Source organism: Halichoerus grypus, chromosome 9 (genome assembly GCF_964656455.1).
Source record: "Halichoerus grypus chromosome 9, mHalGry1.hap1.1, whole genome shotgun sequence".
Classification (NCBI taxonomy): Eukaryota; Metazoa; Chordata; class Mammalia; order Carnivora; family Phocidae; genus Halichoerus; species Halichoerus grypus.
Genome location: NC_135720.1, coordinates 111132880 through 111160640, shown reverse-complemented (window position 1 = coordinate 111160640; position 27761 = coordinate 111132880). Strand labels below are relative to the sequence as shown.

General features: G+C 52.9%; 2 protein-coding genes and 1 non-coding gene across 8 annotated transcripts in view; 2 read left to right on the top strand and 1 right to left on the bottom strand.

Annotated features, from left to right (window-relative positions):
- Positions 1-8979, top strand: part of CMTR1 (cap methyltransferase 1) — a 51453-nt gene extending 42474 nt beyond the window's left edge. For 3 of the 4 annotated variants that reach the window (XM_078055387.1, XM_078055386.1, XM_078055389.1), the window contains 8 exons: positions 804-1001; positions 2084-2206; positions 2846-2937; positions 3746-3814; positions 5034-5081; positions 5907-6019; positions 6597-6705; positions 7527-8979. In XM_078055387.1, coding sequence (XP_077911513.1) covers positions 804-1001; positions 2084-2206; positions 2846-2937; positions 3746-3814; positions 5034-5081; positions 5907-6019; positions 6597-6705; positions 7527-7659 — 885 coding nt within the window. In that variant the 3' untranslated portion in view covers positions 7660-8979. The remainder of the gene's footprint in view (positions 1-803; positions 1002-2083; positions 2207-2845; positions 2938-3745; positions 3815-5033; positions 5082-5906; positions 6020-6596; positions 6706-7526) is intronic. The other variant, XM_036074356.2, reaches the window with a different exon arrangement.
- Positions 5905-27732, bottom strand: CCDC167 (coiled-coil domain containing 167). Of its 3 annotated transcripts, XM_036074358.2 has the most exons (5): positions 27609-27732; positions 19191-19411; positions 12398-12564; positions 12150-12202; positions 10271-10636 (listed from the first exon to the last, which is right to left on the bottom strand). In XM_036074358.2, exons 2-5 carry the CDS (start codon positions 19230-19232, stop codon positions 10533-10535), a joined length of 366 nt encoding a protein of 121 aa, XP_035930251.1. In that variant the 5' UTR covers positions 19233-19411; positions 27609-27732; the 3' UTR covers positions 10271-10532. The 3 variants fall into 3 exon arrangements, with proteins under 3 accessions (XP_077911517.1, XP_077911516.1, XP_035930251.1); XM_078055391.1 differs by lacking the exon at positions 19191-19411 and having other exon boundaries at positions 5905-10631; positions 12398-12492; positions 27609-27731; XM_078055390.1 differs by lacking the exon at positions 19191-19411 and having other exon boundaries at positions 5905-10631; positions 27609-27715.
- TRNAE-CUC (transfer RNA glutamic acid (anticodon CUC)) lies at positions 26492-26566 on the top strand. The gene has a single exon. It is a non-coding gene; the product is annotated as a tRNA-Glu (tRNA).
- Positions 27733-27761: the final 29 nt, after the last annotated feature.

The following is a 27761-nucleotide window of genomic DNA, read 5'->3' as shown; positions in this document are numbered from 1 at the left end:
TGAGGGACTAGGCTAAGGCCACCATAGGTGGGAGCCTTTGGTGTAGGGTGTTGAGTTCCCCAAAAGCCCATCGGGTTGCCTGAAGATTCTTGTCCTGAGATGTGATGTGCTCAGCATTCCCACTTGCCCGAAGGGTGGGGTTGGCTACCACTCCCTGGCAAGTTCAGGGTCGCATGAAATTTGCCTGCAGGGGAGACAGTGAAGTGTGGGATGATCTTAGGCAGGGGAGCTGGGCAGAGGGCCAAGAGGGGCTATCGGGAGCTCCACAGTGGGGCTGGCCTAACCCTAGAATCCCTGTTCTGTTTTTGGTGAGCTGGTCCCTGGAATTCTTCTGCCCTGTTTTTTTCTACCACCTGACTTCCAGCTTTTCTGTGCGCTTATTTAAATCTGGCTCAGATCATGGGCCATTGTGCTGGTTTTGTGGGGTCAAGGACTGGAGAATGTGGTTCAAGATGACCTCAAAAGAGTAGCACATGTACATTTTTCTAAATGGGGTGGAGAGGTCACTTAACTGCTCTCAGACCAACTCCTGATGAGTCCTCGCCTTCAGTTTTATTGAAGGGGTGGCTTTTATATTCAGGTGACATTTCCTTATGGCTCTGGTAAATTGATCTGTACTCAGGGACTCTGTGTTCTTTCCCTTCTCAGCCTGTCCTAATAGGTCCTAAAGGAACACTCCAAGCAGATGGAATTAGATCCCAGTTAGCACATGGTTAGGTAGAGCAGGGGTGCAGGGGGGCATGCTTCAGAGAGCCAGTGCCTCCTGTCCCTCGCTTCTCCCAGCCGCCCCCACCCCCATACAGGCACCTCTCCTGAGCACCTGTCCATTCCCCCAACCCAGCCGTGTTTTCTCTGACCCGGGGCTGCAGGGCACTGAGATTGACATCTTCAGTTATAAGCCCACACTGCTCACCTCCAAAACCCTGGAGAAGATCCGCCCAGTGCTCGACTACCGCTGCATGGTGTCTGGCAGCGAGCAGAAGTTCCTCATTGGCCTGGGGGTAAGTCTGCCGCTGGCTTCCCATCTAGTAGTTGGGGTGTAGAACCTTGGTCTAGGTCTGTGGGAGTCTGGACAGCTGCCTGCCACACTTGGTGCATGTTCTCTTGGCACCAAGGAGCTGGGGCTTTGACCCCAGGGAAGGTATTTCTTAAAGCTTCGCTTCCTTTCTTCCTCTGAGTTAGCCAAGTGTCATTCATCCATTCAGTTTTTAATTTATTCACACATTTGCTTACTCATCTCTGTGCACTGCTAAAGGGAACACTGCTTCTTTTCTTGTGATATTAAGCTTCCTAGGCTAGCAGGATGGTCAGCAGGCTAATGTGGCTTGAATCCATGCAGCCATTTCTTTGCAACACCATCCCTCGTCATCCTGTCTTGCTCTGGAGCCCTTGGAGTCTAAGATAAGGGAAAGCCTTGTCAATTTTTTTTTTCGTTTTCTTTGCGAGAGAGAGGGTGTGTGTGCCAGCGAAGGGGGAGGAGGGGGAGGGAGAGAGAGAATCCTAAGCAGGCTCCACACCCAGGACTGAGCCCAGCGATCTCACGGCCCTGAGATCATGACCTGAGCCGAAACTGAGAGTTGGATGCTTAACTGACTGAGCCCCCCAGGCGCCCCGAGCCTTGGCAATTCTTTATCTTAATTGGGTAAAGTCATCATTACTCTTTCTTTCCACTCTGCTTTGTATCTCTGTGTAACTTTATCTCTGCTCCCTCACTTACTTTGTGTTCTCTCACACTTGATCTTTTTCTCTTTTTACTTTCTGCCCCCACCCCCACCCCCACCAACTCACTGGACCCTTCTGTAAGCTCACCTCAGAGATACATACACCAAGCTTGATCTTTCCTGACGGCCACTCATCGTGGACTTAGGCCTTTTGAGTGGTGCCCTGGGCCTGCTCCCTCCCCCCAGGACCACCAGATCCCTGTTGCTGAAGCATAATTGGCTAATCTCTCCTGGACATTTTCTTCTGACATTTCCCAGCCCCATCAGCTTTTAGCTGCCAACTAAAAGCCCTTTTGAGAACTGAGGCTCTCACCGCTCGATCTCCATACCTGCCTGATGGGGCCCTTTCTCTCTGCCCATAGAAGTCTCAGATTTACACATGGGATGGCCGCCAGTCAGACCGCTGGGTCAAGCTGGACCTGAAGACAGAGCTACCCCGGGATACTCTGCTGTCTGTGGAGATCGTCCATGAGCTGAAAGGGGAGGTCAGAGGTGGTTCTGCTCACGTGTTCTGGCCCTGCCGGCTAAGCTTTATAGCTAAGCTCCCCCCTCAGTTAACTGGGTTATGTTGTATGTGGTGCTTCACAGGGCCCAGAGCTGGGGAAAGGCTTTGTAATGATTCCTCCTCCTCGAGTAGTTGCTCTAAACCATGATATGTTCAGGTAGGAAGGACCATAGTCCGCATGTGTGTAAGAGGGGATCTCGATCATCTCCGGGCAGCGAGGGCCCTAGTGGGCCTGCTGGGTCGTTTTTAGCTGCTGGTGATGTTTTTACCGGGATCCCTTGCGCATTGGCCATTACAGCCATACACGTGACTTTCAGAACGCTTAGTGGGGACAGTTGACAAGATTGGGAAGCTAGGCTCCGGCTGGAGCGCCATGGCGGCCGCCTCTCCCTGGGTTCCAGGGGGCTTGTCACCCAAAGCTTCAGATCTCTGCCTGCTCAGAAGTCTGGGCCAGTGTGGTGCTGAGGATGAGCTGGGGAGGTGGGGCAAGAGAGATATCCTGTGTTTGGAGTCCTTCCCTTCTCCGGCTATAGGTAGAATGGAGGCCAGCACGCCATGGTGGGCAGTGTGGGCCCCAGGCCAGTGCCTGGCAGGGTGGGCAGTGTACTTGTCCTTCTAGGGGAAGGCCCAGCGGAAGATTAGTGCCATCCACATCCTCGATGTCCTCGTGCTGAACGGCAGTGACGTGCGGGAGCAGCACTTTAACCAGCGGTTTGACCTGGGCCCTGGGTAGGGAGGGCGGGGTAGGCCAGGGCAACTCTGGCAGCAGCCTCTGGGGCTTGGCCCCTCACCTAGGCCTTCCTTGCCTAAGATAGGCTTAGTTTCCCTTTCCCACCCATTGGCTGGTTCCAGGGGCAGGGAGAGGAATTAATATCGGCACTGCAGAGTGTGCTAGGGCGTGGGCCTTGATGGCCATGGATACCAGCACATTCCATTGTGCCACAGCTGTTCAGATCAGAAGTGATGTTTGTGTTAAGGTTGAGCAAGACAATAACCTTATAGAGAGAGGAAGGGCCTCTAAAGAACATGCCTTAAGCATGGGTAGTCCCGTTTCTCTCAGTTCATCTGGATCCCTCTTGTTTGTGGATGGATGCCTGATCAGTTGTTGGGGGGGAGGGGACAAAAAGGAGGGACATCTGACACTGCTGTGTTGCTGCCATCACTCCTAAGGCGGTTCTGTGGGGTGTGCTGTGGTATCAGTGGTTGGGGTGTGCGGACACCTACACTAAAGACGATACTTGAGGTTGTAGTGGAGGGGACTGGACACACCTCGACGCACACTTCGGGAAAGCCTCCCAGGACAGAGCGAACAGGGTGTCAGAACCCAGAGAGAGGGCAGGCCTGCAAAGGATGGCCGTGGAGAAGGGAGGGGTGGGCTGCCTGCGGGTGCTGGGGTGCTGGGGGTGGGAGCTGCGCGCTTGCCAGTGCTCCTTCACGGCTACCGTGGAAAGGCCCTGGGGGCAGGGGTGCTAGTCGAGGCGCCTTTGCTTGCCTCTGAGAGCCTCTGTTTGAACTGTAGAATTCAGCTTGCTGAGAAATTTGTGAAAGCTGTTTCCAAGCCCAGTCGGCCTGACATGAATCCCATCAGGTGAGCACATGGTCTCCGCCTTCCAAACCCCCGTTCCCCATTGCTGCTCTGTGGCCAGCACCGGCTTCCCCGTCCTGTGGGGGATGGGAGAGCTCAGTAGAGGGGACCAGGCAAGGCTGGCTTTAGATAAGACTACCCTTGGTGAGTGTGAATTGTTGGGGAGGGGGGGTTGCTAGGATAGGGGTCTCCGCCCCAGTCTCTCTCCCCATCCTGCTTGTCCCAGTGGGCCAACCTCCAGAGGAGAGATTCATTCCTAGCGGTTAAGGTGTCCCCGTTTAAGATGCACGTGCTCCTGAGGGTGCTCACACACCTTGTGAATCGCACGCTTTCGCTCCAATGTCATTAGCATATCACCTGGCCTTTTCATTTTTTTTCAGGTAAGAAAAGGGTGCTAAGGGAATGGGAGTTTCTGAACGTGAAAAAGAGAAAGTTTGTTGCCATGTTAGGTAGTGTGAAAGTTCTAGGCCCCCGAGGGAGGAGAGGAGGATGAGGACAGTCAGGGAGCCGACAGATGGAGAACAGACTTTCCAGGCTGCGCCCAGGTCAGAGGTTGTTACCTTTGGGGCTTCATATGACTAGAGACTGAGGTGTCTGTTTACACTTTATGTAAAATCCCCTGTCTGCCAGGTCCTGAGGGCCACCTTCCAGGGACCCTCCCTGTGTTCCTGGTGGTCTGGTTGCTGGGGTCCCTGGGGACCTTACCCAGTAGCAGTTCCAAAGACGTATTCAAGGGCCCCCAGAGGTGGGGGAGCCCTGCGCCCTGGGTAGGGGTTCCCCTGCCCCCTATGGTAAAAGGCTTGTTAGAACTGCTTCGAAGTAACTCTGCTGCAGGAAGCCCTAAAATCCACGGCGACAGACCTGGGCATGAGCGTTGACCTTGGTGCTTCTGCTCATGGCGATGGGGGAGGTGACCTGGGGTGGGAATGCTGGCAGAGACAGCTTCGTCTGCCTGACCTTGCCCCCTCACCCTTCTTCCATAACCATGGTTGTGCTCCCCAGTTGCCCTGGGGCAGGCCCAGGTGGTGTTTGGTAGCTCTGAGCTCAGGGCATGTGTGTGAGGGACAGCGGTGAGCCAGGCTGGGTGCCCTCGGAGGTATAGGGGCCCGAAGCAGAGGACGGGCACCGCCTCCTGCCTCCCAGCTGCTGCCGGACAAGACCGTCCACCCCCGCCCCCAGCCCCCAGGAAGCCTTTGTCCTCTCTCTGTCCCTCTGCACACAGGGTGAAGGAGGTGTACAGGCTGGAGGAGATGGAGAAGATTTTTGTTAGGTGAGTGACTCTGCCTTAGCTCAGGATTTGGGAGGAGTCAGGGTGGGGGGTTTAGCAGTGTTTTTTTCAGCGATGGGTTGTGGGGAGGCCCTGGCAGGCTGCCTCTGAGCCACTGCTGCAGCCAAGAGCCCCCCGGCTGAGAGCTGATTCAGCAGCCTGGCAGGAGGGGAGCAGGGCGGGTGTGCAGCAGGCAGAAGCACGGGCTCATCGATGCTGTAAGAGTTCGACTGTCCCTGTGAGGGGCAAAGCAGCAAGCCACTCGAGATGCTGTAAATCCCAGCTCCCGGTGCTGACGGAGAGATTGAGCCTGGAGGGGCGCAGGGGGCAGAACTGCTTCCTCGTAGCCTTAGTGCTGTGCGGGGTGCTGCAGTCCGTCGGTCTCGTCCTGGGTTTGCGCCCACCGTGGCCGGAGCTGGGCCAGGTCTGCGGGGGCTCGTGTTAACTCTTTAGTGGCCACTGCAATGCCTTTGGTGGTGGACTGAAGGCCCAGTGGCACCTCTGGTCTCAGACTGTACCCTTGCTGGTGTCACCCTGAAACCCCCGACAGCAGCAGCAGAGCAGGGCCGTCTGTCACTTTCCTGCCTCCACTGCTTGGTGGAGAGTTCAGAGCCTGAGTCCTACATCCAGCTCGGCACAGGCTCCCTTGCCGTGTGGCCCCGAACAGCTCCCGTCTCTGCCTGTTTCTTCCATTGAGCGGAGATAAAACGCTGTGGGTGGTGAGATTTTGATATTAGCCAGCGACTAACGTGAGGGCGTGCTTGCCCTCTCGCTCGCTCTCTCACGTACGTACTCCCACTTCGTGTTTACTCCTCTCGGGGCAATCAGGTTGGAAATGAAGATCATCAAGGGCTCCAGTGGCACCCCGAAGCTCAGCTACACAGGGCGGGATGACCGGCACTTTGTGCCCACGGGCCTCTACATCGTCAGGACGGTGAATGGTAAGTGATGAGGGATGGTTCCCTGCCCTTTCCCGCAGCCGGGATGCCTGGCCCAGAGCCAAAAGCTGCCTGCTGAGGGGCAGAGCGGCCAGCCTGGCATTTCTTGGAGGTGTATTTTGGAGGGGCGGGGACTGCGTTTCCCCCTGGGGATTGGGTTGGGGCTGGGGAGAGAGGAGCCCAATTGGTCTGTGCACAGATGGTGTCCTCATGGCAGGAAAAGGGCCTTCTCAGGGGGGCAGCAGCAGTTCCAGAGTCAAGCTTGGCCATTTCTTCCTTGGTCCCGTTCCTTTTTCTTCAGTGCCCTCTGGTTAACAGAGCCCTTGCTTTGCCGGGCTCCCAGAGTTGTCACCCTGATGGCAGGTTGGCAGGACTGGGGTGGGGTTGCTGAGAAGTAATTATCTTAGTTGTCCTCCTTGAGCCTCTTTGGGCTGGTGATCGAGCCTGCATCCTCACAGGCTTTTTGGGAGAGGGGAATGGAAGAACAGGAGTGCAGGAAGACACACCCCTTTGTTGGTCTGCCCCTGTCCCCCATGAATGATGGATATCCTTTATGACCTTTCCCTCTTCTTTCTGTCAGAGCCGTGGACTATGGGATTCAGCAAAAGCTTCAAGAGGAAGTTCTTCTACAACAAGAAAACCAAGATCTCTACTTTTGACCTCCCTGCAGACTCCATTGCCCCATTTCAGTAAGTGGCCCTCCTCCGTGCCTTCCCCCTTTGCAGCATCAGGTGCTCCTGCCAGGATACCAGCCTTCTTGGGGCACACCCCAAGTCCTGAGAAAGATGGCTGCTCAAGCAGGGGCTCCCCTGAGCATGGGCCGGGCTCCTCCCAAGGGTGGGGATGCGGCCCCCTTCTGGATAGAGTCTCAGTGAGAGGCAAGGGATGCCAGGACCTGCTCTGATGGTTGGCGATCCTCAGTGGGCAGGGCCTCATCCAGGCAGGGCGTCTGCCCCTTGGAGCAGCCACTGCTTATGTGACTTTCCGGTACTGGCCTGATGGTGGGAACATAATGAGGGCCTGCAGCCCTGCCCCTTGGGACTCAAGGTCCTAGTCATTCCTCATGAGGACCCAGTGTCCATTTGCCAGATTGTTAGTCCTAGGTTTTGACAGTAGCCAGCAGCTCTGATGTGCCTATAATTTAGCCACTGACACTAGTTTCTGTCGCCACACTAATACTGTTTTACTCAAGCAGCACAGACAGATAAACCAGGAGTATCAGTAATTGTAGGAATTCAGTTGGACACAATTAGCAGCAGCAGCTCTTTGTTGGGAGAAGCTGGTTCCGGAAGTCAGGAAAGAGGAGCTGGGGCCTACTGGGTACCTTTCGGCCACCAGAGGGAAGACCCTCACCTGGAGTCAGATGTTCCCCCCCTCCAACACCCCCACACGACCCGACTCTGAAGAACCAACCCTCTAAATCACGGTCGCCGGGGCTGGGGTGGTGATCTCTTGGTCCTGCTCCACCTGGGTACAGCCCTCTGACCTCCTTTCTCTTCCTTCTCCCCAGCATCTGCTACTATGGCAGGCTCTTCTGGGAGTGGGGGGATGGCATCCGTGTGCATGACTCCCAGAAGCCCCAGGACCCAGACAAGCTGTCCAAGGAAGATGTCCTCTCGTTCATCCAGACACACAGCGCCTGAGGGCGTGGGGATGCCCACCCCTGCCGAATGACCTGTCGTTCTCTGAGTCAGGGCGCTCTGCCTGGGGCTCACAGTACTGGTTTTTTCCCCTTCAAGGAGAGGGACTGGGGAGCGCAGTCACTGCAGCCTGGCCATAAGGGGTGGGTGGTCTCTCCATTCTCCCTGAAGAACTCAGTCAGGGGCCTTCAGAGGACTCTCACGTTCCTTCTGGGACACCTTTTGAACTTCCCTCCCCGGAGACCTGCCTGCCAGGGCTCAGCCTGATGTTGCTCCTACAGCGGTTTGAGGTCAGGGCCCAGGGAGCGTGCGGCCAGTGGAGGACGTGTCAGAGAACAGCAGGGCCTTGGCTCTGCCCTTCTCTCTTGTATCCTGTAGACTCACTTTTCTGAGTTCCGTGCACTGGCCCGAGGGCGGCCATGCTCCTGCTCTGCCCAGCTTTTTATTGGGCCGACCCTAAGTGGGTGTAGGCCGGGGCAGCTGCTGTACAAATCAAGGTTTTGTTTCTTTGAACTTGCTCTGTTTTGATGTCAAGTTGGAGAAGATTTTTGTCTCCTGCCCTGACCCCTGTCCTGGTCTTCCCTGGAGTTCTTCTCAGCCGGACCTCTGACAGTCCCGCAGGCCGGGAAGGGAGGCATGTGGGCCACACGTCCCTGACACTGCATCATGACACAGGTAGTGTCTTGGCAGTGGGTGTGACTGCCTCCTGGGGTTGTAGAGCCTTCCTGGGCCCCATCCCCTTTTGATCTGAACCTTGGGCAGCTCTAGAGGAGGAAGCAGCCTTGAAGACCTGCCCTTTTCTATGCCCCAGAGCAGTGGCCCCCTGGCAACACAGGGTACCTCTGGGGTTGGGTCACAGCTGGGCCTTTGGCAATCATGGCTCCCCCATTTGCCACAGCTACCTTGCTAACCCCTCCCTTCGTTTTTCTTGCCCAATAGGAAGTACAGTCACTTTGTTTGTCCTTCTGTGGTCACTCCATTTCCTCTGTCTTGGCAGAGGGGGAAGAGGGGAAGCTGGGCAATAGCTTTGGGTGGGGGAGGGCAGCTGTGGTTGTTTTTAATGGGAAATACCTCTCAGAGATGCTCCTAGGGGCTCCCTAGAGCCCCATCCCAGTGCTGGGCTGGTTTCCATGGAGATAGGGCACTGAGACTCCCTGTGAGGTTGGAACTGTACCTGGGGGGAGGGTCTCCAGCCAGCATCCAGCCCCTCCCTCCCCCCAGGTTGGCGGCAGCACCGCTGAGAAAGCTGTATTTCCACCCAATTCTGGGTATATCAGTGTGTCTTGCAGAATCTTGGATCATTAAAGATAAACATATTTTTAATGCCTGTGTGGCTCTGTGCTGGGGCTATTGCTATTTGTCCTTGGTGCTGTGTGGCCTGGGATTGGCTTGGATGAAACCGCTTGGGCTGGAGAAGTGGGGGAAGCTGTGCTTAAGAAGAGGGGGAAAAGCAGGTTGGTTTACTCAGAACCTGTGCAAGTTCCTGGGCCCCGCAGGCCCTGCTGCTTGCTTCCGGAGAGGGGCCCTGGAAGAGTCCAGAAATTACGCAGCTCCTGTTGGAAGCAGGGACTGGAGAATGAATGAACCTACAGCCCAGCGGGGCAGGGAGGCACCTTCCCCCCTCCACATAAATCACACGGCTCACTCCATGGTGGCACTGTGACAATCCAGGATCAGTCTGTGTGACTAAAATAACAGAGGCGTCAGACCAATTAGTGTCACTAGACCGGAGGAAGAGAGGGAGGGAGAGGTGGTTTCACTGACCCGTGCTGGGTCTGCACAGGGGTGCTGGGGGCTGTGCTTGGGTGAGGTGTGCAGGTGCCAATAGCACCTCCCTCTCGGCTCAGGGCTGGAGCCTCTCCAGCAGCTCCCCAGCTCTGGTGCTGGTCTCCCGCAGCCTGCCTCCACTTGGCTCCTTCCTTCGCCCTGGCCCCGAGGGTCCTTCCTTGATGGCTCACAGCCTCAGCTTCCGGGGTAACTCCTTTCCTCGTTGCCACTTTAATTGGTATAGTCTCCATGCCCAGCCCTACTGTGCTCTGCCTTGCTCCAGCCTCCCACTCCTGACCGTCCTGGTCCCGGTGCTGGGAGCAGAGCTGGTGGGAGGGTACGTGTTTGCTGCTCTGGGCCCCCGCTCCGGTCGGCCCTGCCCCTACCGCTTCTCCCAGCGAGCCCTGCCTGATTTACTGGCCACTGTCACCGTAAGTCTGTCTGCTCATTACCGTGGTTCTTGCTGCCCACTCCCTCTGCCAGGCCTCACCAGCCCTGTTTGCCTCTTGAAGATGGGTTAACTCTGTGCTCCCGTGGGACCTCCACATGACCACAAGTCCCCAGTCACCCTCTGCGCGCAGGCAGTGGTACGGACTGGAGGGCAAGACAGCATGTTTGGGGGGCGGTGGACAGGTGGGGCCACGCCTAAGCCCTGGAAATGGCTCCCAGAATCGTTTTGGCTTTAAAAATGCTTTCTGTTCTCTAACTCTCCACTTAAGCTGGGACCTCACCTTCGCAGTGCCCTGTCCCCCATCCTGAGTTCTAAGCCAAGCATTTCCCCTTGAACATCTTCCTTGATTCCTGAGTGCCACCCCCACTGCCCTCCAGCTGCAGTCAGACCATGACATTTACTCAGCAGACGGGAGCAGCCTGGCTGTTCTTTATTGCCTTTCCCTTGGGCTGAGGGAGGAAGCAGCACACAGTCCTTCTGGAGACCCCGGCCCCACAGCAGGACCGGGAGGCGAGAGGGGCTGGGCTGACAGGAGGCCCTGCTCCAGTGTCTGGGTTGGGGAGAAATGCTCCTGTACCTTGGCTGTCTTGAGGCTTATGGCCTGGTTGGTGACCAGGGGGCCAAGGGGAAGCCTGTGCAGACTGGAGAAATCTCAGGCTCACATGGTCCAGTAGGTGTAGATGAGGGTCAGGAGAATGAAGATGGCCACAGAGAGCAGCATGTTTTTCCGGTTCTCCTGCCGAAGCAACTTTAGCTCCTTCTCTGGGAGAAAACAGGGTGGTGAACAGGTAGTTGGGGCCCATCTGCTACTCTCCTCTGCCTCGCCTCTCTGGCAAATGGGTGTACATGCTGTTGAGAGCAGAGGTGTTCCCGCCCAGCTTCTCTACTTCCTTATCCACAAAAATGACTGTCCTCCTTGATCTGCCCAGATTCTCACCACCTTTTGGCTACAGATCCTGGCCCAAAGGAATCCCATCACCCAATGCTGCTCAACCATTTTTCTTCAAACGCAGTGGAAGCTGAGGATGGAGTTTGTGAGGGGGTCATCAAAAAGGCCACACCTGATAGCCAAGCTAGGTGTTGGCATGGCATCACCAGGTGAGTCCTCTGGCCTGTCACTGCCGGTGGGGGTGGGCGTGGGGTGCTTCATGGTACTCATCCTTGCAGGGGGTCTCATCTGGCCAACTAGAAACTCAGGGCAGCTGGGACTTTTTAGGCCCGACACTGGAGTAGGTACAGGGTGGGGCCACGCCATCGGTGCTTCCGGTCTTGCCCCCTGCTGGACACCCAGCTAAGCAGGAACCAGCGACGCTAGAAGGCAGGGAGTGCCCACAAGGTGGTTGGGCTCACCTCTAGAGAAAGCCAGTCCTATTCTATGGCCACAGGGCATCCATTCATCCCCTGTGTGACATGCAGGTGGGCGGTACTGCTACCTCTCAGGTAAACTGAGGGCTGGTGCTGCGATTGTAAAAATTGCTAGCCTTGAGACAGAACAGATATCCCTTCCCTACTTGTGTGGACGGGCAGGTACCTGTAAATCAGCTCTAGGCAGGCCAGACTGAGACTGGGGCCCAGGTAGAGGTGTGTGTGCACACATGTGCTGTGCTTACAGTGTTGATTCAAACTCGTCCCTCTGGGACATTCCCCATCATGTGGACTGTTCTGGGGCTGATTCTTAGCAAGTCTGCTGTCTCAGCGGGAGAACAAAACCGAGAAGTCTGAGGAACCCCTGCAGACCATCTTCCTCTCAGGCTGGCTGGGGCAGGGTTGGGGTAGGGCTGGTAGTAGCCGCCCTCCGGCTCTGCCCCCAGCGCCCAGAAGGTGGCAGCATTGCTCCACCCACATAGCCCCTCCTTCACCTCTAGGGTTTTCCTGGAATGGAGTGTGAGGTGGGAGGGGAGAGGGGGGCGGGGGAGGACAGATCTCCCAAGTCTGGGTGGATGTGACAGTCTCTTCTGGACCTGACTACAACCGTTCCCCTTCATCCCACAGAGGAAGAACAGACTCATAGGCCTCTCCATCTCCCCTGGAACAAAGGAACAAACCTGCTCTTCCAGGCTTACAGTGGGTTCCTATAGTCTTGGCAGAGGAGTAGCGGGGGCAGAGGAGTTGGGGGGGGGGCAGAGGGGATGGGAGTGGGTTGTGGGGTGGGGGGGCGGCTCCCTCCCAAAGAACCCTCTTGATCCCCATGACCTGGTGGGCTCCCTGGGCTGTCTGTCCCCTCCTGACCCTGGGACTGGAGGATGGGGCTGGTAAAGGAAGGGAACTTTCTTACCGTAGTTGGAGGCTTTGCTCATCAGGTGGTTTTTCTCCTTCTCCAGAGACTTCCTGTGAGGGGAGGAGGAGTATTATGGCTCAAGCCCTTTTCCGTCCTGAGGGGCAGCTGACACACGGGGGCAGGATGGACGAAGGGAACAAGGGATCTCCCGTGGCAAGGGGCAGGGTGATGGAAGCTCAGGGCCAGGGCCCCAGGATAAATATGAGGGGCTGGGGGAAGGCGGGAGTCCCGGGCAGACACATTACCTGGCCTCTGGGCTCAGCTCCGCCCCATAGAGCCTGGAGTTTACAGCCTCCAGGTCTCTGCGACACTGCGACAGCTTCTCCTCCAGCCCATCGATCTGAAACACACGGCACAGCCGGCAGATAAAGATGGGTGACAGAGCCTTAAAACTTCCAAAACAGTTGGGATCCTGGGATGGGGAGGAAGGAGCCTCTAGGAGTCTTCTTGGACAGCGCCCTGCCTCCCCTGGCCCTGGCCCCCCAGCCGCTTTGTTTTGCACAGTGGAAACAGCTCGCTCGGCGGCCCCGCCCCTCTGGACCAAGCCTGGGTTGGGGGCAGACAGGAGCAGTCCCTCAGGCAGCCCTGTCTCCCCAGCACACGCCCCAGCTGCGCCGGCTACACAGGCCTAGCCTAGGATGCAGTGAGGGGCTGCCTTTCCTCAGCGCTCCACACACGTGGGGGATGGGGGGATTAGACGTCTAGGGGACAAAAAGCAGAGGTATTTTTTGCATTGACACACTTCTTAAGGTAGTCTTAAGTTGCTAAGAAGATATGTATTTTCCCATGAGAATCAATAAAAATCACTGAGTGTAAAAAAAAAAAAAAAACCACAGCTCAAAAGCTTGTTTCTTTCTGACTTGGTTCTTGTGCAAAAACATTATCAAGGCAGCTGTAACTTGTAGGGCAAAATAGCTAAGCTCCTCAAAGGCTGGCTGCCAAAGGTATCAGTTTTCCCATTTGTTTTGATTATAGTTTCAGAGCTGTGTTCTTGGGCAAACAATGAGTTGTGAGAAAATATTTTGTAAAATACTGGACTGGATCGTCCAAACCTGGTTCCTGGTATCATACATGTGGCTTTGAAAGTTCCTCTGTCTCCAGGTGTCTGTCTCATCGGCCACCTCTCTGGGCCTGGGTCTGTTCCAGTATCTCTGCCCTGCTGGCAGAAGCCCAGATTTCGGTGGGTGGGAAGGTTCAGAGGGCCTTGTGTCCCTCATGGCAGCTGAGTGAATAGTGCTTCAGGTCCTGGGGATGCTTGATTCTCCATCTGACTTCACTTACTCTCACCACATCCCTGGGAGGAATAGCAAATATGACCTCTACTTCACAAATGGGAGCCTGGGATCCCCAAAGGGAATGACTTTTCTGAGACAGACTGGAGTACCTCTCTCCTCATTGGCCTCAGCCAGTTCTTTATCCAGTCCCTTCCAGAAAGGCCCCTGCGGAGACGGTAATCAATGATTTCAAGTGCGGATCCCAGAGTCCCAGGCGGCTGTTCTGGGGCCCGTGTCAGGAGAGATGCACTTGAAGCCTTCTGCCCCTCTCCCTGGCCAGCACCTCCCCAGCCACTTCTGGGTCAGCCACTGTGCCTTGTCCCATGCCTGCCCCAAATGACACACCATCTAGTCCCTTCCCTACAGCCTCAGCTGGCTGCCAACTCCAGGTGCAGAAGCAGGGCCCTGTGGGAGGGAGCAACTGAGGAGCCCTGAGTTGACTGCCTGGTTAATTGTACCGTTTCTCTGCTAACTGGCACCAAAGATAGGACTGTGCTGGGGAACAGCCTCAGCAAGGAGCTGGGGCCTGTGCCTGGGGATAGTAACAGCCTGATGTGATGGTCAGTGGGGTGGGATGAGAAGAGCAGGTGCTTCAGGCCACCATATGGCCCACTTGTCACAGCAGCACGCTCAGCCCAGCCCCTGCGGACTGTGCCACCCCATGGTGTAGAAACCACAGGCAGGGCACCAAATTCCACACTAGGTCCCAAAGCTTAATTCTTGAAGTGCTACCTCCTCCACAAGGCCTTCTCTGCTGCCCTCGGCTGGAGAGGTACTACATCCTCCCCTTGGCAGATGAACCAGGCCTTCTCTCATAAGGCTGACAGCACACTAGGTCATCCCAGCTAGGAGCGTCCTACCTCACCTTCCTAGACTCTGGGACCCCTAGGGCCTATGGTGTAAACTTGTAGCCCAGGGATCGAGTGTCACCCAGATTGGCCCATTCCACTTGTGTATGTGACTGCCTGGCTCCTAAGGATGCCTGACTTCGTAGCTCCTATCCTAGAATGGTGGCCATCAGTCTTTCCTTTGTGGTCACCGCAAGGCCTGGCCTGCTGCATCTGTGTGTGTAGCCATGGAGGAATGACTCAGGTTGGACATGGATGGGGCTGAGGAGCTAGGGACAGATCTAGACCTCACGTGTGAAGCAACTCGAGCCTGAAACCCTCCCTTAGTGCCCAAAGCTCGAAGAAGCTAGAAGGAGAAACAACTATACTTGCACACAGATTATGTGCTTTGTGGATAACCCAGTGCAACTCGAGCCTGAAACCCTCCCTTAGTGCCCAAAGCTCGAAGAAGCTAGAAGGAGAAACAACTATACTTGCACACAGATTATGTGCTTTGTGGATAACCCAGTGCAAATCTTTAGTCCTAGGTTAGATTTCTTCCTGCAGCCCCTTGGGCCAAGTCCTAGTTCGTATGTCATTCTGGGGAGAAGCAGCTTGGGGATTTCCATCCCTAAACACCTCTGGAACGCTACCAGGTGCCCAGACAAGTGGTAATTGGCCCAGAACAAGGCTGGGAACTCATGCTAAGCAAAATCTTTAAATTGAGGTTGGCAAACCACAAGTGGCCAAGCCAATCTGCCTTCGTGCTCTGGGCAGGGCCTGCGGAGCTGGCAGTCGGAGGCCTTTATCTGAACAAGCCCAATTTATCTGCAGTTCCACTGAATATCCCCACTTTCATTTACCACTTTTTAATGAGGCTTAAACGGACGAACACAAATCAAGGTTTTAGGGACTCAAGTTCTAACCTCCCTCTATGAATATTTATGTCCTGCTGACAGCTCTCTCTGATTCCCTTCTAAATAGCAAGTTCCCCTTTTTGTAACCCAGCTGCTTGATGTGGGCTGAGTGAGGGGAGGCTGAGACTGTCAAGAAGCTCTTCAATAGGCCACAAACTCGTCCTCAGAAGGTGACCCCGCTGGCAGTCAAACACCCTGCAGCAGAAGCTGGCTCTCGAGCAGCTATAATAATGGGTGCAAAGATTCAGAGTGACCTGGCTGCGGCACGGAGGGAAGGTCAGGATGCATCTTTTAGTTGTGACTGGGGTCAGGAGTGGTGCCTACAGAGTGGGGCTGACTCAAGATGGGCCAGAAATGGGGGAGAGGACCCAGAAAGTGGGCCTTAAAGGCAGTCCCTCCGTGGGTTTTCAGTCAACTCTCGATGGCATGCATGTGGATTATGCACTTTGCAGATTCCTCAGTGCAAATCTATAGTCCTTGGGTAGCTTTCTCTCAGCCGCCACGCTAAAGGCAATAGAGGACAATATAGCCAGGACAGGAGAGAGGGCACAGGGTTAGGACCAGAATAAGACGACAAATGTCAGAAAGATTCTAAAAACATAGGTTCAGAGCTGGGCAAGCAGTTCGGAGCCCAGTGCCCAGACGCCTGAAATTGTGGGTCCTGAGAAGTGTGGTAGTGAGAGGATGGGCTGTAATCGGGTGCCTCAGCTTGCTGCTCACTTGCCCTCTAAAGGACTTCCTTAATTCTATGCCTCATTTTATTCATGTGTAAAATGAAGTTAATGTTTCATATTTCAAAAAGTTGTGAGGATGCTATGAGGCAGTATGTGTAAGGTGCTTAGAACAGTGCTGAACACACACATAGTAATTATGAGTTAACTAAGTGTGTGCTGTCATTATTAGCAAAGGATGGTTTTCACTGGTTCTTTGGGGAACAGAAAGAAAAGTGAGTTAATGTGAGGTTAGAGTAAGAGAAGGAGACAGAAGTGGGGGTGTGTGATGGAGAGGAATCGCCACTCATCACTGGCTGGCAGCAGCGGCAAGGGGAGACCATCTAGCTGGGATATGGCCATCCTGAGTCTATGGAGGGCTTCAGCAGTGGGGTTGGGGGGGTAGGGGGCCCGCAGGGTAGCCTATCAGAACAGCACTGCCTCTGAAGTTAGCTGGCTCAGAACACAGCATGCTGGGAACCTCATGTTCCTGCCTGGGGATGAAGCTGGGCTGGGCTCGGCTCCGGAGCCAGCACCAACTTGCTGAGGCTGGGCCTGGTGGCACCCGACGATGAGGTCCGGAGCAGTGTCTAAGGGCAGACAGACTCAGTGCAGTCTGCGTGTGAATGGGCATCTGAGGAGACACGGAATGGCAGGCGGGGCCTGGCAGATGGAGACCATGTTTACCCACACCGTGGCTCTGCAGGGCGCAGGAATGTGAAGCCCCAGGACTAAGGCAGAAAGGCCCCACCAAAGAGACTAGACCAACTCTAGCAGGAAGAGAAGGTTACACTCTGGAGGCCACAGAGGCTCCCAGGACTCCTGCCCAACAGGCTGGATACAGGGTCAACAGGCAGAAGAGTGTGGCTGGCCCAAGAGTGGCTCAGGTGCGGAGACTTTCCTGGAGCCATCGGGGGCAGCACTGCCGGCTGGGACCATCCGCGGCAAAGCGCTAACAGCCGGGGTGGGGACCGAGCCGAGGCACTCATTCAGGCACAGTGTGGGAGCGAGAGTGGCGACCCCCAATGTAAAGTTACAGTATAACATAGCCGCGCATTACATGTGTATTCAGGAGACCAAGTGTCCCGTTTTTATACAGGGACAAAGGACACCGCGTCTCTTGGAGACGATGGTGAGCAGGTGAAGCATGGCTGCAAAGGGACACAAGAAGTCAGAAAGGTGGTGGTGTGAGCTCTCTACCAGTTAGCAAACTGTGCCTTCTGGCACTTCACACACAGTTGAGGGCTTGGTAGGTGTGAAAACGCACGTGCCGTGGTTCAGGGGACCGAGAGGTAGGTGGTGAGTGTGCAGGGTGTCCTGGTAGGACAGCTGGTTCTTCACCCCGAGCCCAGACCATGGGGACTGCTGGTCTGAGCCCAGAAAGGAAGACGCGGAGTGGGAGGGAAAAAGTATATAAGGCAGAGAGTGGGAAGGAGCTGAAGGTCCCAGAGGAGGCCCTGGATCGGGGATCCAGGAAGTCTGCATTCGATCAGGACAGGCCCACGAGTGATTCTACCGCAGACAGGATGAGACCCGCTGCCTTTCTGCCCCACGCACGGACTGGGCAATCAGAGCCTGGAGCCTGGTGGGCGGCTTCGAGAGTGGGCAGAAGAGCAGGCTCAGTGAGAAATTTAGGACCAAGGATTCTCCACGGGGTGGGGGTGGGGGGGGAGGCATTTCCTGCATAAGAATGTGAGGTTCTGAAGTCAGCCCAGCAGGCAGCAGGCAGTCGAGGTCCACAGAGGCCCCACTCCAGCCAAGTGGGGCCGCCGATCCTGTGGGCAGGTGCCAGGGGAAGCGAGGGCTTCTCCATTTCCAGTCACCAGGGGCAGAGACTTCCTGCAGCCCTCCTCAAGTGCCCTTCGGATGCGGCTCCGAGTGCCGCGTGCTTCCCGTGCTGTACCTGCCGGTCAGGAGCCCTGAGCTAGCTAAGCAAAATCCCCTCTGCCACCTGACTTGGGGAATAACACCTTATTCTCAGAGCTTTAGGGAAGTCTCCCTGGGGTCCCATAACGCCATAAAACCACTGTGTTAAGAGAAACTGTAAAATTCGTCTGAAATCCCCGTGAGGCATCTTTTCAGGAGTGTGGAGCCTCCTGGAATCGAAACCCCGAGTGAGGCCTCTTTGGCGATGGTGAACCCGAGTGCCAGCTCACGCACGGATAACTGCCCAGCACACTGGTCAGGTCAGGCCCCATGGGGGTTTGGGGGCCCGCTCCAGGTCTGGCCGCTGCCGGGCCCTCGTGCACAGCTCATATCCTGCTGACAGGCACGAGCCACGCTCCCTGCTGCAGGTGCTCCTACTGAGGGTGGCTGAATGGTGCTCCCGTGAGCATCTTGACAGCCTGGGAGGTGGCTCCCACCCACCCCAAGCCACTGTCTAGGGCCAGGCTTTCTTCTGGGAAAGTGCAGAAAGCACCCTCAGGACTTAGAGCTCTGGGTTACGCAGGCCACTCTGCTTTCTGGTTTAGGAAGTTATTTCTGGTTTTCCCAGCCTTGCTCTCAAGAGCTTCTGGCCAGTGACTGCCAGAAGTTGCTGGAACAGGTTAACTCAGGAGTCAGGCAGTGGTCATGGGGCATATCCTACAGCTGCCTGGCCAGGTACTTGCTAATAAAGAGCATGGTGTGGGGCTAGCTAGATGGCACAGCACAAGTCAAAGCAACTTCCAGAAGCCAAAAGTCCACGCAAAACTAAACCACACTACCAGCAGCAGCCAGCACTTCTATAGCGTGCACTGTATGCCAGGCACTGTTCTCAGCACCTCACTCACAGAATGCTCACAATAACCCTGTGAGGGGGCAGGAGGAGCATCAGTCAGCGGTCCCCCCATCTGCTGGGAACACGCTCCAAGACCCCAGTGGATGTCTGAAACCACAGACAGTACTGAACCCTATATATATATATATATATATATATATATATATATATATATATATATAAAATGTTTTTTCCTATACACATACCTATGATAGTTTATGTATTAGATACAGTAAGAGATTAACAATAGCTAATAATAAAACAATTATGACAAAAGGCCATATATAAAAGTTATATGAATGCAGTCTCTCAAAATATCTTACTGTACTGTATTGTATTTGTACCCTTCCTGTGCTGATACGAGGTGAAAAATGCCTACGTGATGAGGTGATATGAGGTGAAGGACGTAGGCACTGTGACACAGCGTTAGGCTGCCATCCACCTCTGACAATATGTCAGAAGGGGGATCATCTGCTTCCAGGCTGAGCTGACTGCGGGTAACTGAAACCTCGGAAGGTAAAACCATGGATAAGGGGGAACTCCTGTATTCACCTTTTGCAGATGAGGAAGCTCGGGCCATGGAGATGAAGTCATTTGTCCGGGGTCACAGTGGGTACATGGGGGGGGCTGGGCAGTCCGAGTCTGTGCTGTTAGCTGCCACCCCACATACTGGCCCTAAGCCACTCAGCTCCTGGGAGTAACCACCACTCCTCGTACCCCAGGCCAGGCGTGTTGTGGCAGCTTCGTGTAGGCTACCGATGTCTGCGTCAACTCTGCAAAGAAGGGACGGTTTCCATTTTAGAGAGAAGCAAACTCCCAGTGCAGATTTTAAGCAAGGTCATGTAACTGGGAAGTGGCAGAATTGAGGGTCTGAGTCTGAGGTTTTCCTGCGTCAGAGCTTATGTTCTTTCCAACACTTCAAGCTCTTTCTCCAAAATCCCTCATGAAAACAGTCATGACCAAGAAGGGTTCTGCAGAACAAAGCCATTCCACATCTCAGTCGAAGCCAATCTAAGCTTGCTGATCTGCTTTCAACAGATTCTCTACTCTGAATAATCTGTACAAGGGCTCTGCCTGCTCTCTGTCCAGGTAACAGATACTCTCTGTGAGGGAAGAACCCGACGGAAATCTGCTTGGAGACAGTGAAACAGGAGCAGAGCGCCTGTCCTCATGTTGAAGGCAATTACCGCCCCCCTCAACTTCCGGCTTCTCGAACATCCCTGGCACCCTCCCCCAGATTGCCTAAACTGCCACAGCACCCTCCAAAATTCACACAAAACAGACCGTTTTGAGAAGGAGAAAGGTGAGCTAGGTAGGCTGGAGAAGCCCTTCTTTCCCCAGTGGGTAGCAAGGCCTTTCTTTTCACGTGCCAACTCAGCTGTTTTATCTCCAGCCCCAGCAGCCTGGGAACTGGATTTCTGGAAATTTTCACATGTCAGGGAGGCCCCAGGACATTATGGGTCAAGAGGCCAGAACACCTGCCCAGATGGTCTGTGGCAAGAGCACTGGGGCTTTCCATCTGAGGCCATCAGGCCACATAGCCAAGTCACATGAGGGCCATGGGCCTTGATTTGCCAAGTGACCAGCCTCAAACCCCAAAGGGCCGATTGCCCTGACGCTGCTGAAGGGATGTTTTGCTGTGGAGGAGGCTCAGGGCTCTGTGGGGACAGAAGACAAAAACCTCCATCCATGTCTCCACCAATCATCAGAAGTTTGTCTTCCAGGCTGAGCAGATGAAGACCGTAAACCTTCCCAGTTTTTAATCAAGGAACAATTTTTAGGAAAAGCAGAGAGCCAAAGGGCTTGTCATTTCTCTGGAGACTCACCGCCCCCTCCTCCACCGCCCGAGGTCAGGCACATGAGGGGCCCTGCTGAAACGCTTGCAATGCAAGCTCTGGGACCTTGTGAGACCTTCTGGCGTGCTGAGCAGCTCTACAAGGAGAGCCATGTCAGTCCTTGCCTGAAGCCTTCAGCTGTCCCTGGGCCAGAACGTTGTTTGGGATTTGTTTTCTCCTCTTTCCCCCAATATAAATTTTTTTGATAAATTAGCAAAAGCTTCTTCATCACTGAAAGGCTCAAAGCACTATTCAAGAACTGGCATCCACCCCATGCCTTATGAATTCATTAATTAAGATGCTGGCAAACAGCCACTCCACACATGCTGACATCCAGCCGTGTTAGGTAATGAGGTTTTAGTCTCCTGACCCCCGTCAAGTGGAATGGAGCCAGACACAGGCTGCCGAGAGAAATTACCTGCCCGATGGCAACCTGTCGCTTGCGCGTGGCAGCAGGTGAGGCTCATTTAATGGTCAGCAGCCCTTGCGGTGTCTGCATGCCATGAGCCCTCCTCCCAGTCCCTGGACGGGTGGCTCCCCCGCAAGGTGGTGTCCAACTGTCTGCCCCACGGTGGCCTCCTAACCTCTGACCAGTGAACCACTCAACAGGGCCCAGACGGCAGGGGCGAGGGTTCAAGTGCTTCCTCCAGCCACTCAAGCCAATTCAGTAAATATTTATTGATGGTCCACTAAGCTGCTTCTGCCCCTTGTCTTAGAAAATTGCTAGATGCCCCCCAGCCTTGTGCACAGCCTGTTCCAGAACTGTGACTCTCTTCACCTTTGCGTTGGAGGAGGTAACGAAGAGGACGAAGAGGACGTGACCACCGGTTAACCTGAGCGCGGGACTAGGGCAATCGGAGGCTCCTCATCCCTCCGCTGACCTTGGAATGTACGTTCTGCCCACTGTTCCCACAGTGGGAGCTGTTCCAAGGACACAGCCTTGAGAGACCATGTGTTATGGAGACCATCTGGACAGTATACGTGACTGAACCCAGTTAAGGCCTCTACACAAACTTTGAAGATTTGGCGGGCGGATGCGGAGGTCTATTCCTCTTACTCATTGCCCAAGACGAGCCTCACCTGTAAGTTCCCTTGCTTATTAAACCTGCCTCTGGAGTCACTTGCCTCTTTCTTGGGTCTCTCTCTGTCCTCCATGGAAGGGGGCCAGTTTGCAAACCAACAACTTGGTGCTTCTGCCTCCCTATGCAGAGAGCTTACAGCGGTGGCTTATACTGAACAAATAATTACAACATCAAGGTTCTTTCCTCTTGTGCTCATCCTGCCTAGGTAATTTTCTCCCCTCAATTTACCACCTCTTTTTCTGGTTAGGATTCTGGTGAATTTAAATGACTCCCATTCACTTTATTCCCTATAGCAGATACTATTATTTGGCCAACACAACACTGATTCCTAACCCCTCTTCCTTTGCCCACCTTCACTACAGAGGTTAGAAAAGCTCAAGAGATGCTTTCCCATACTCATTGCAGCCAGAGATGGTCATGATCCAGTTCTGGCCAATGAGATGTTCCAGAAGTCAGCTGGAAGACTCCTGGGACAGCTTATGCTTTTCTGATAAAAGGGACAGTGTTGTGGGGCTCCTGGGTGGCTCAGTCAGTTAAGCGTCTGCCTTCAGCTCAGGTCATAATTCCAGGGTCCTGGAATTGAGCCCCACATCGGGCTCTCTGCTCAGCAACCAGTCTGCTTCTCCCTCTCCCTCTGTGAGCTCTCTTTCTCAAATAAATAAAAAATCTAAAAAAAAAAAAGGAGGGGGACAGTGTTGTAATCCCTTTATCCTTCTTCCTGACTTAAAGTTGGATATGATGACTGGAGCTGTGGCAGCTATCTTGTGAATATGAGGAAACAGCTAAGAGAATGCAGAAATACCAGCCTTGAATTAGCTGAGCTTTTGAACCAATGCCAGTGGCCATTTACCTCCAAATTTGTTATGGGGAAGAAGGTATATTCCTATTTACTTAGGTCAGCTTTCTGTACCTTGTAAAGTTTCCAAACTGACAGATTTTTGTACTAGGGACCAGATCTAACCCAGTTATCCCTCTTAAGAGGTCAGCTAAGACACCACACACCTGTTAAGACCCACTGGCTGTTGAAGCATCTGAAAACACCAAGCTGAATGGTCTAGCTGTGAAAGAAAAGTACAATGACCAAGTAACAGCTCATTACTATCAGAGGTTACAAAAACAGAAACAGGGTTTACATCAGCCAAAATCCTATCAGTTAAGACCGAAATGCAGCCTTTCCCTCCTTCCACACATTAAAATCAGCAAAGCTGGTGATTTCTCATCTGAATGCTCTCTCATTATTCAGAATTAACTCTCAGAAGCTAAACTCGTAGCCAGTCTTTTCCAACTCTGAGATCTTACAGGGTGGCAAATGAGTTGGAATAAAAAGACCTTGAGAGGAGACATGAGTGGAGGCTGCTAGGGGGTGCCTTGGTTGTCCTGGGAGGTGACTGCCCGGGACAGCTGGCCCAAGCCAGCCCTTGGGGTGAGTGCTGCCTGCTTGGTAATTGCTTCATTACAACAAGTGGAGACTGTTTGCAGGTGCTGAGATCACTCACTTGTGGGGGTTTTATTGCACTCGTCAGATTAACAAACATTTTGATTAAATCACCACTTCATTGGCTCTGAGCACATGACTTTTAATAAGAGGACAATATCCACTGCTACTGAGCATCAGTGCACATTCAATACTCAAATCTGCTGGGGGCAACGGAGGAACAGGTGGGGAGACAGCCAGATGCCAAGCTTTTTCTAAGGTGCAGTTATAGATCTCGAATCTTAGAATATCTAAGCAAAAAGTAACCTTAGAGACCAAGATCACAAATGTAAATATCTACATTGGTATTGATAGGATAAAAAAAAAGGGTGAATGTGACTGGTAAATGCACTAGGAGAGCATCTGTCCACCAAATTTAAAACATTTTAGAAACCTGTGTCAGCCAAACAAAAGACCTCTGTGATCTGTATTTGGATGATGGTCAATGAACTTATAACCCCTGATGAAATTCAAGGTCTTCATGTTACAGAAAAGGAAACTAAGTCCGAACAAGGGGGCTGGACTTAGCCATGATGGAAGACTGCAAAAGAACTGTAAAGGCTACTAATAAGGGCACTGTTTGTTGCTTATCTCCACCTTGAGCCAGGCGTGTGCTACGTATTTCACACATATGGTCTCCTTAAAACCACACTTGAGTCTGGGAAAGCATCTCTTGAGCTTTTCTAACCTCTGTAGTGGAAGTGGGCAAAGGAAGAGGGGTTGGAGACCCACTGGCTGGTATTTTACACATACGGTATCCTCAAAACCACACTTGAGGTTACAAATCAAAACCACAATGAGATACCACCTCACCTGTTAGAATGGCTAAAATTAACAACTCTGGAAACAACAGGTACTGGCGAGGATGCAGAGAAGGGGGAGCCCTCTTACACTGTTGGTGGGAATGCAAACTGGTGCAGCCACTCTGGAAAACAGTATAGAGGTTCCTCAAAAAATTAAAAATAGAACTACCCTATGACCCAGCAATTGCATTACTAGGTATTTACCCAAAGGATACAAACATAGTGATTCGAAGGGGCACCTGCACCCCAATGTTTATAGCAGCAATGTCCACAATAGCCAAACTATGGAAAGAGCCCAGGTGTCCATCAACAGATGAATGCATAAAGATGTGGTGTGTGTACATATACACACACAATGGAATATTACTCAGCCATCAAAAGAATGAAATTTGGCATTTGCAATGACGTGGATGGAACTAGAGGATATTATGCTAAGCGAAGTCAGTCAGAGAAAGACAAATACCCTATGATTTCACTCATGTGGAATTTAAGAAATAGATGAACATAGGGGAAGGGAAGGAAAAATAAGATAAAAACAGGGAGGCAAACCATAAGAGATGCTGAACTATAGGAAACAAACTGAGGGTTGCTGGAGGGGATGGGGTAACTGGGTGATGGGCATTAAGGAGGGCACTTGACATAATGAGCACTGGGTGTTATATCCAGCCAATGAATCACTAAATTCTACCCCTGACACTAATAATACAGTATATGTTAACTAAATTGAATTTAAATAAAGAATTAAAAAAAGCCACCACACTTGAGGTAAATTGCAATCTGCAGTAGAGACTGCAGGCTGTCCACTAAACATGCTAGGCCCTTCTTCCACAGGGATTGAGCTGTAGCTGGGCACGTGGCCTCCTAGCCAATGAATGCATTTCCCAGCAGCCCCTTGCAGTTGGGTGAGGTCTAGAGTCTTATCTCGCATCTTTGCCAACGGCAAGTGGGCACTCTGGGCCTATGACTTTTTTTTTTTTAAGATTTATTTGAAAAGAGAGAGAGCGCATGCAAGCGAGCATGTGAGTGGGGGGAGGGCAGAGGGAGAGAGAGAATCTCAAGCAGACTCTCCACTGATCCCACAACCCAAAATATCACGACCTGAGCTGAAATCATGAGTCAGATACTTAACCAACTGAGCCACCCAGGTGCCCCTGGGCCAACGACTCTTAAGACAGTGATGCTTGGGGCGCCTGGGTGGCTCAGTCGTTAAGTGTCTGCCTTCGGCTCAGGTCATGATCCCAGAGTCCTGGGATCGAGCCCCGCATCGGGCTCCCTGCTCAGGGGGAAGCCTGCTTCTCCCTCTCCCACTCCCCTCCTTGTGTTCCCTCTCTCGCTGTGTCTCTCTCTGTTAAATAAATAAAATCTTTAAAAAAAAAAAAAAAAAAAGACAGTGATGCTTATGCTTCCTTCACTCTCTTTCCCTGCCAGGGGACACGTCAATGGGATGTGACTTAGTTTCATTCATGAGGTGACATTAAGGCACTAAGGGATGGCAGCGTCACAAGATGAGGGGAATATGGCAGAACCACTCTAGACCAGGAATTGGCAAACTACGGCCTAGGGGTCAAATACAGTCCACTGCCTTTTTTTTTGTAAATAAAGTTTTATTGGAACACAGCTACACCCATTAATTCACATACTGTCTATGGCTGCTTTCATGCTAAGATAGCCTATCTAAGCATAGTTGATGCTCCTTATTTATGGCAGTTATGTTCTGTAAAGTTGCTGCCAACAATGAATTAGCAAATACTGAAGCAGGTCAGATTCCTATGAGCCTCTGGTCACAACAATTTTATCAAGTGATCAATACAAAACCTTGTTTTTTGTGTGTTTCTGTTCAGAGACCTTATTTAATATATATTACTGATTCATGAAGAGTGAACTCACAGCCAACAGCACTATAACTCAACTCCGAACAAAGCCTATCTGACATATATCTCTGTAAGGCAAACACAGCCTTCTTGCACTTTAGGAAAACTAGACAGCACTTTAGCACTACACCTGAGGGCCATTTTAAGCAACAAAATCACCAACAAAAAGCACACAGACACAAAAAACATGGCACTAAATAGACCACAAAAAGGACACCTGTTTATAGTATAAGCTGAAATAAGATGGCAGAGCGTTATTTTGTTCGACCTTAGCTGCGCCTCAGGTGACTCAAATTTTTCACAGGTTTGTTTGTGAATTACTGCAAAAGCATTGCAAGTACTGATTTGGGGGTTACAAATACATTTTAGCAGGAAGGCAAATTCACAAATACAGAATCCGTGAATAATTAGGATTAACTGTAGTTACAACAGAGACCATATGGCCCACAAAGCCTAGACATGTACTATCAGGCCATTTAAAGACAACATCTGTCAATCCCTGCTCTACCCTATTAGAAAAAAATAAACTTTCTGAAGCCACTGAATTTTAGGGTTTCTCTGTTACAGCAGCTTATTTTGTCCTGATCAGGTTATAAAGTCTATGCTTTTCCCACTACACAGTGCCACCTCATTCTACCACTCAAATTCTCTTTTAGAGGGAGGTTCATATTTCCACCAACCTTTTTTTTTTTGTACCAGGTAGGCCAATATTTCTCAGGGGTGGTACTAAAACCTCTTGCAACAGCATGGGTGAGTGTAGCTGGTTAAAAATGCAGATTCCTGGGGGTGCTTGGCTCTGGCTCAGTCGGTAGAGCACGGGACTCTCAATCTCAGGTTTGTGGGTTCAAGCCCCACGTTGGGCATGGAATCTACTTAAAAAAATGCAGATTACTCGTTGAAAACGTACATCCGAAGTCTTAACTGAATTACTCGGGGTGGGAGACAGTTCAACTCTCCATTTTTAACAAGCTCTACAAATTATTCTTAATGCATCCTGAAGTTTGAGAACTACTGAACTGGCAGTAAGCTCACGAAGACCATCACCCTGTAGCTCTCTGTTAACTACCGGGACAGTAATCGAGGGAACTGTAACACAGAAGAAAGAAGATGCAGTAGAGGGCAAATCACCTGCGCTGCATCTCAGCTCCTCCACTGCTTCAGCCTGGGCTCTGCCTGAAACCTCAGTTTCCCCATCGGTTTAAAACTCTCACGGGCTTGTAGGGGGGGCTGACTGAGAATGCAAATAAAGTACCACGTAGCAGTTGCTCAATATGCCTCAATTTTCTTTCCCTTCCACATGCAGTACATTATTTTTAAGCTCTTTGGGAAGGAACTTCATCATTCCAGAATTCTCTACAAACTCCCACAGATTCCCGAAGTAATTTTCTGGCTACGAGCTTCAGTACCCCAGAGGAAAAATTTCCCATCTCAGGGGATGTTTAAGCCATTTAGTAATATGCTAAGCAATATGGGCTCTCTCACTTTTGGGGGGCCCTCAGCCACAGGTATCTACCCTTCTGGGGTGCCCATACCTCGAGGGCCCGCCCCTTTTGCGTCCTCTTCAATCACACGTCTCCCCTCGGGGCCTCCTTATTTCCGCGTCCCGTCCTCTTCGGGGCTTCCTCTTCACCTCCACGGCTCCTCCCCTGTGGAGGTCCCCTCACCTCTGTCCCCACCTCTGGTGCCCCCTCGGGCTCTCCAAACTCCATTTCCCCCGTCCCGCCCTCACCTTCGGGTACCCCCATCGGACGCTCTCACGCCCCTCGCGTCCCTCTCCCAAACCCGCGTCGCCCTCACTTCCTCCCCTCAGCCCCTCCTCCAACCTGTCGCCAGGCCGACCCACTGTACCCCGCCGCGGGGAGAAGGCAGCTAACGACGCGGCCCACCCCCCACTTATCCCCTCACCTCTAGAGCGACGCCCAGATTCTCCCGCTTCTTTTTGGTCATGTTACTTGCCGGGATCCCCCACTCATTATTGGACGCACCCACTGGCGGCAGCACTCATGCGCCAACCTCGTACTTCCCTCTCATTGGCCGCAGAGGCGGCGGGAGGTGGGG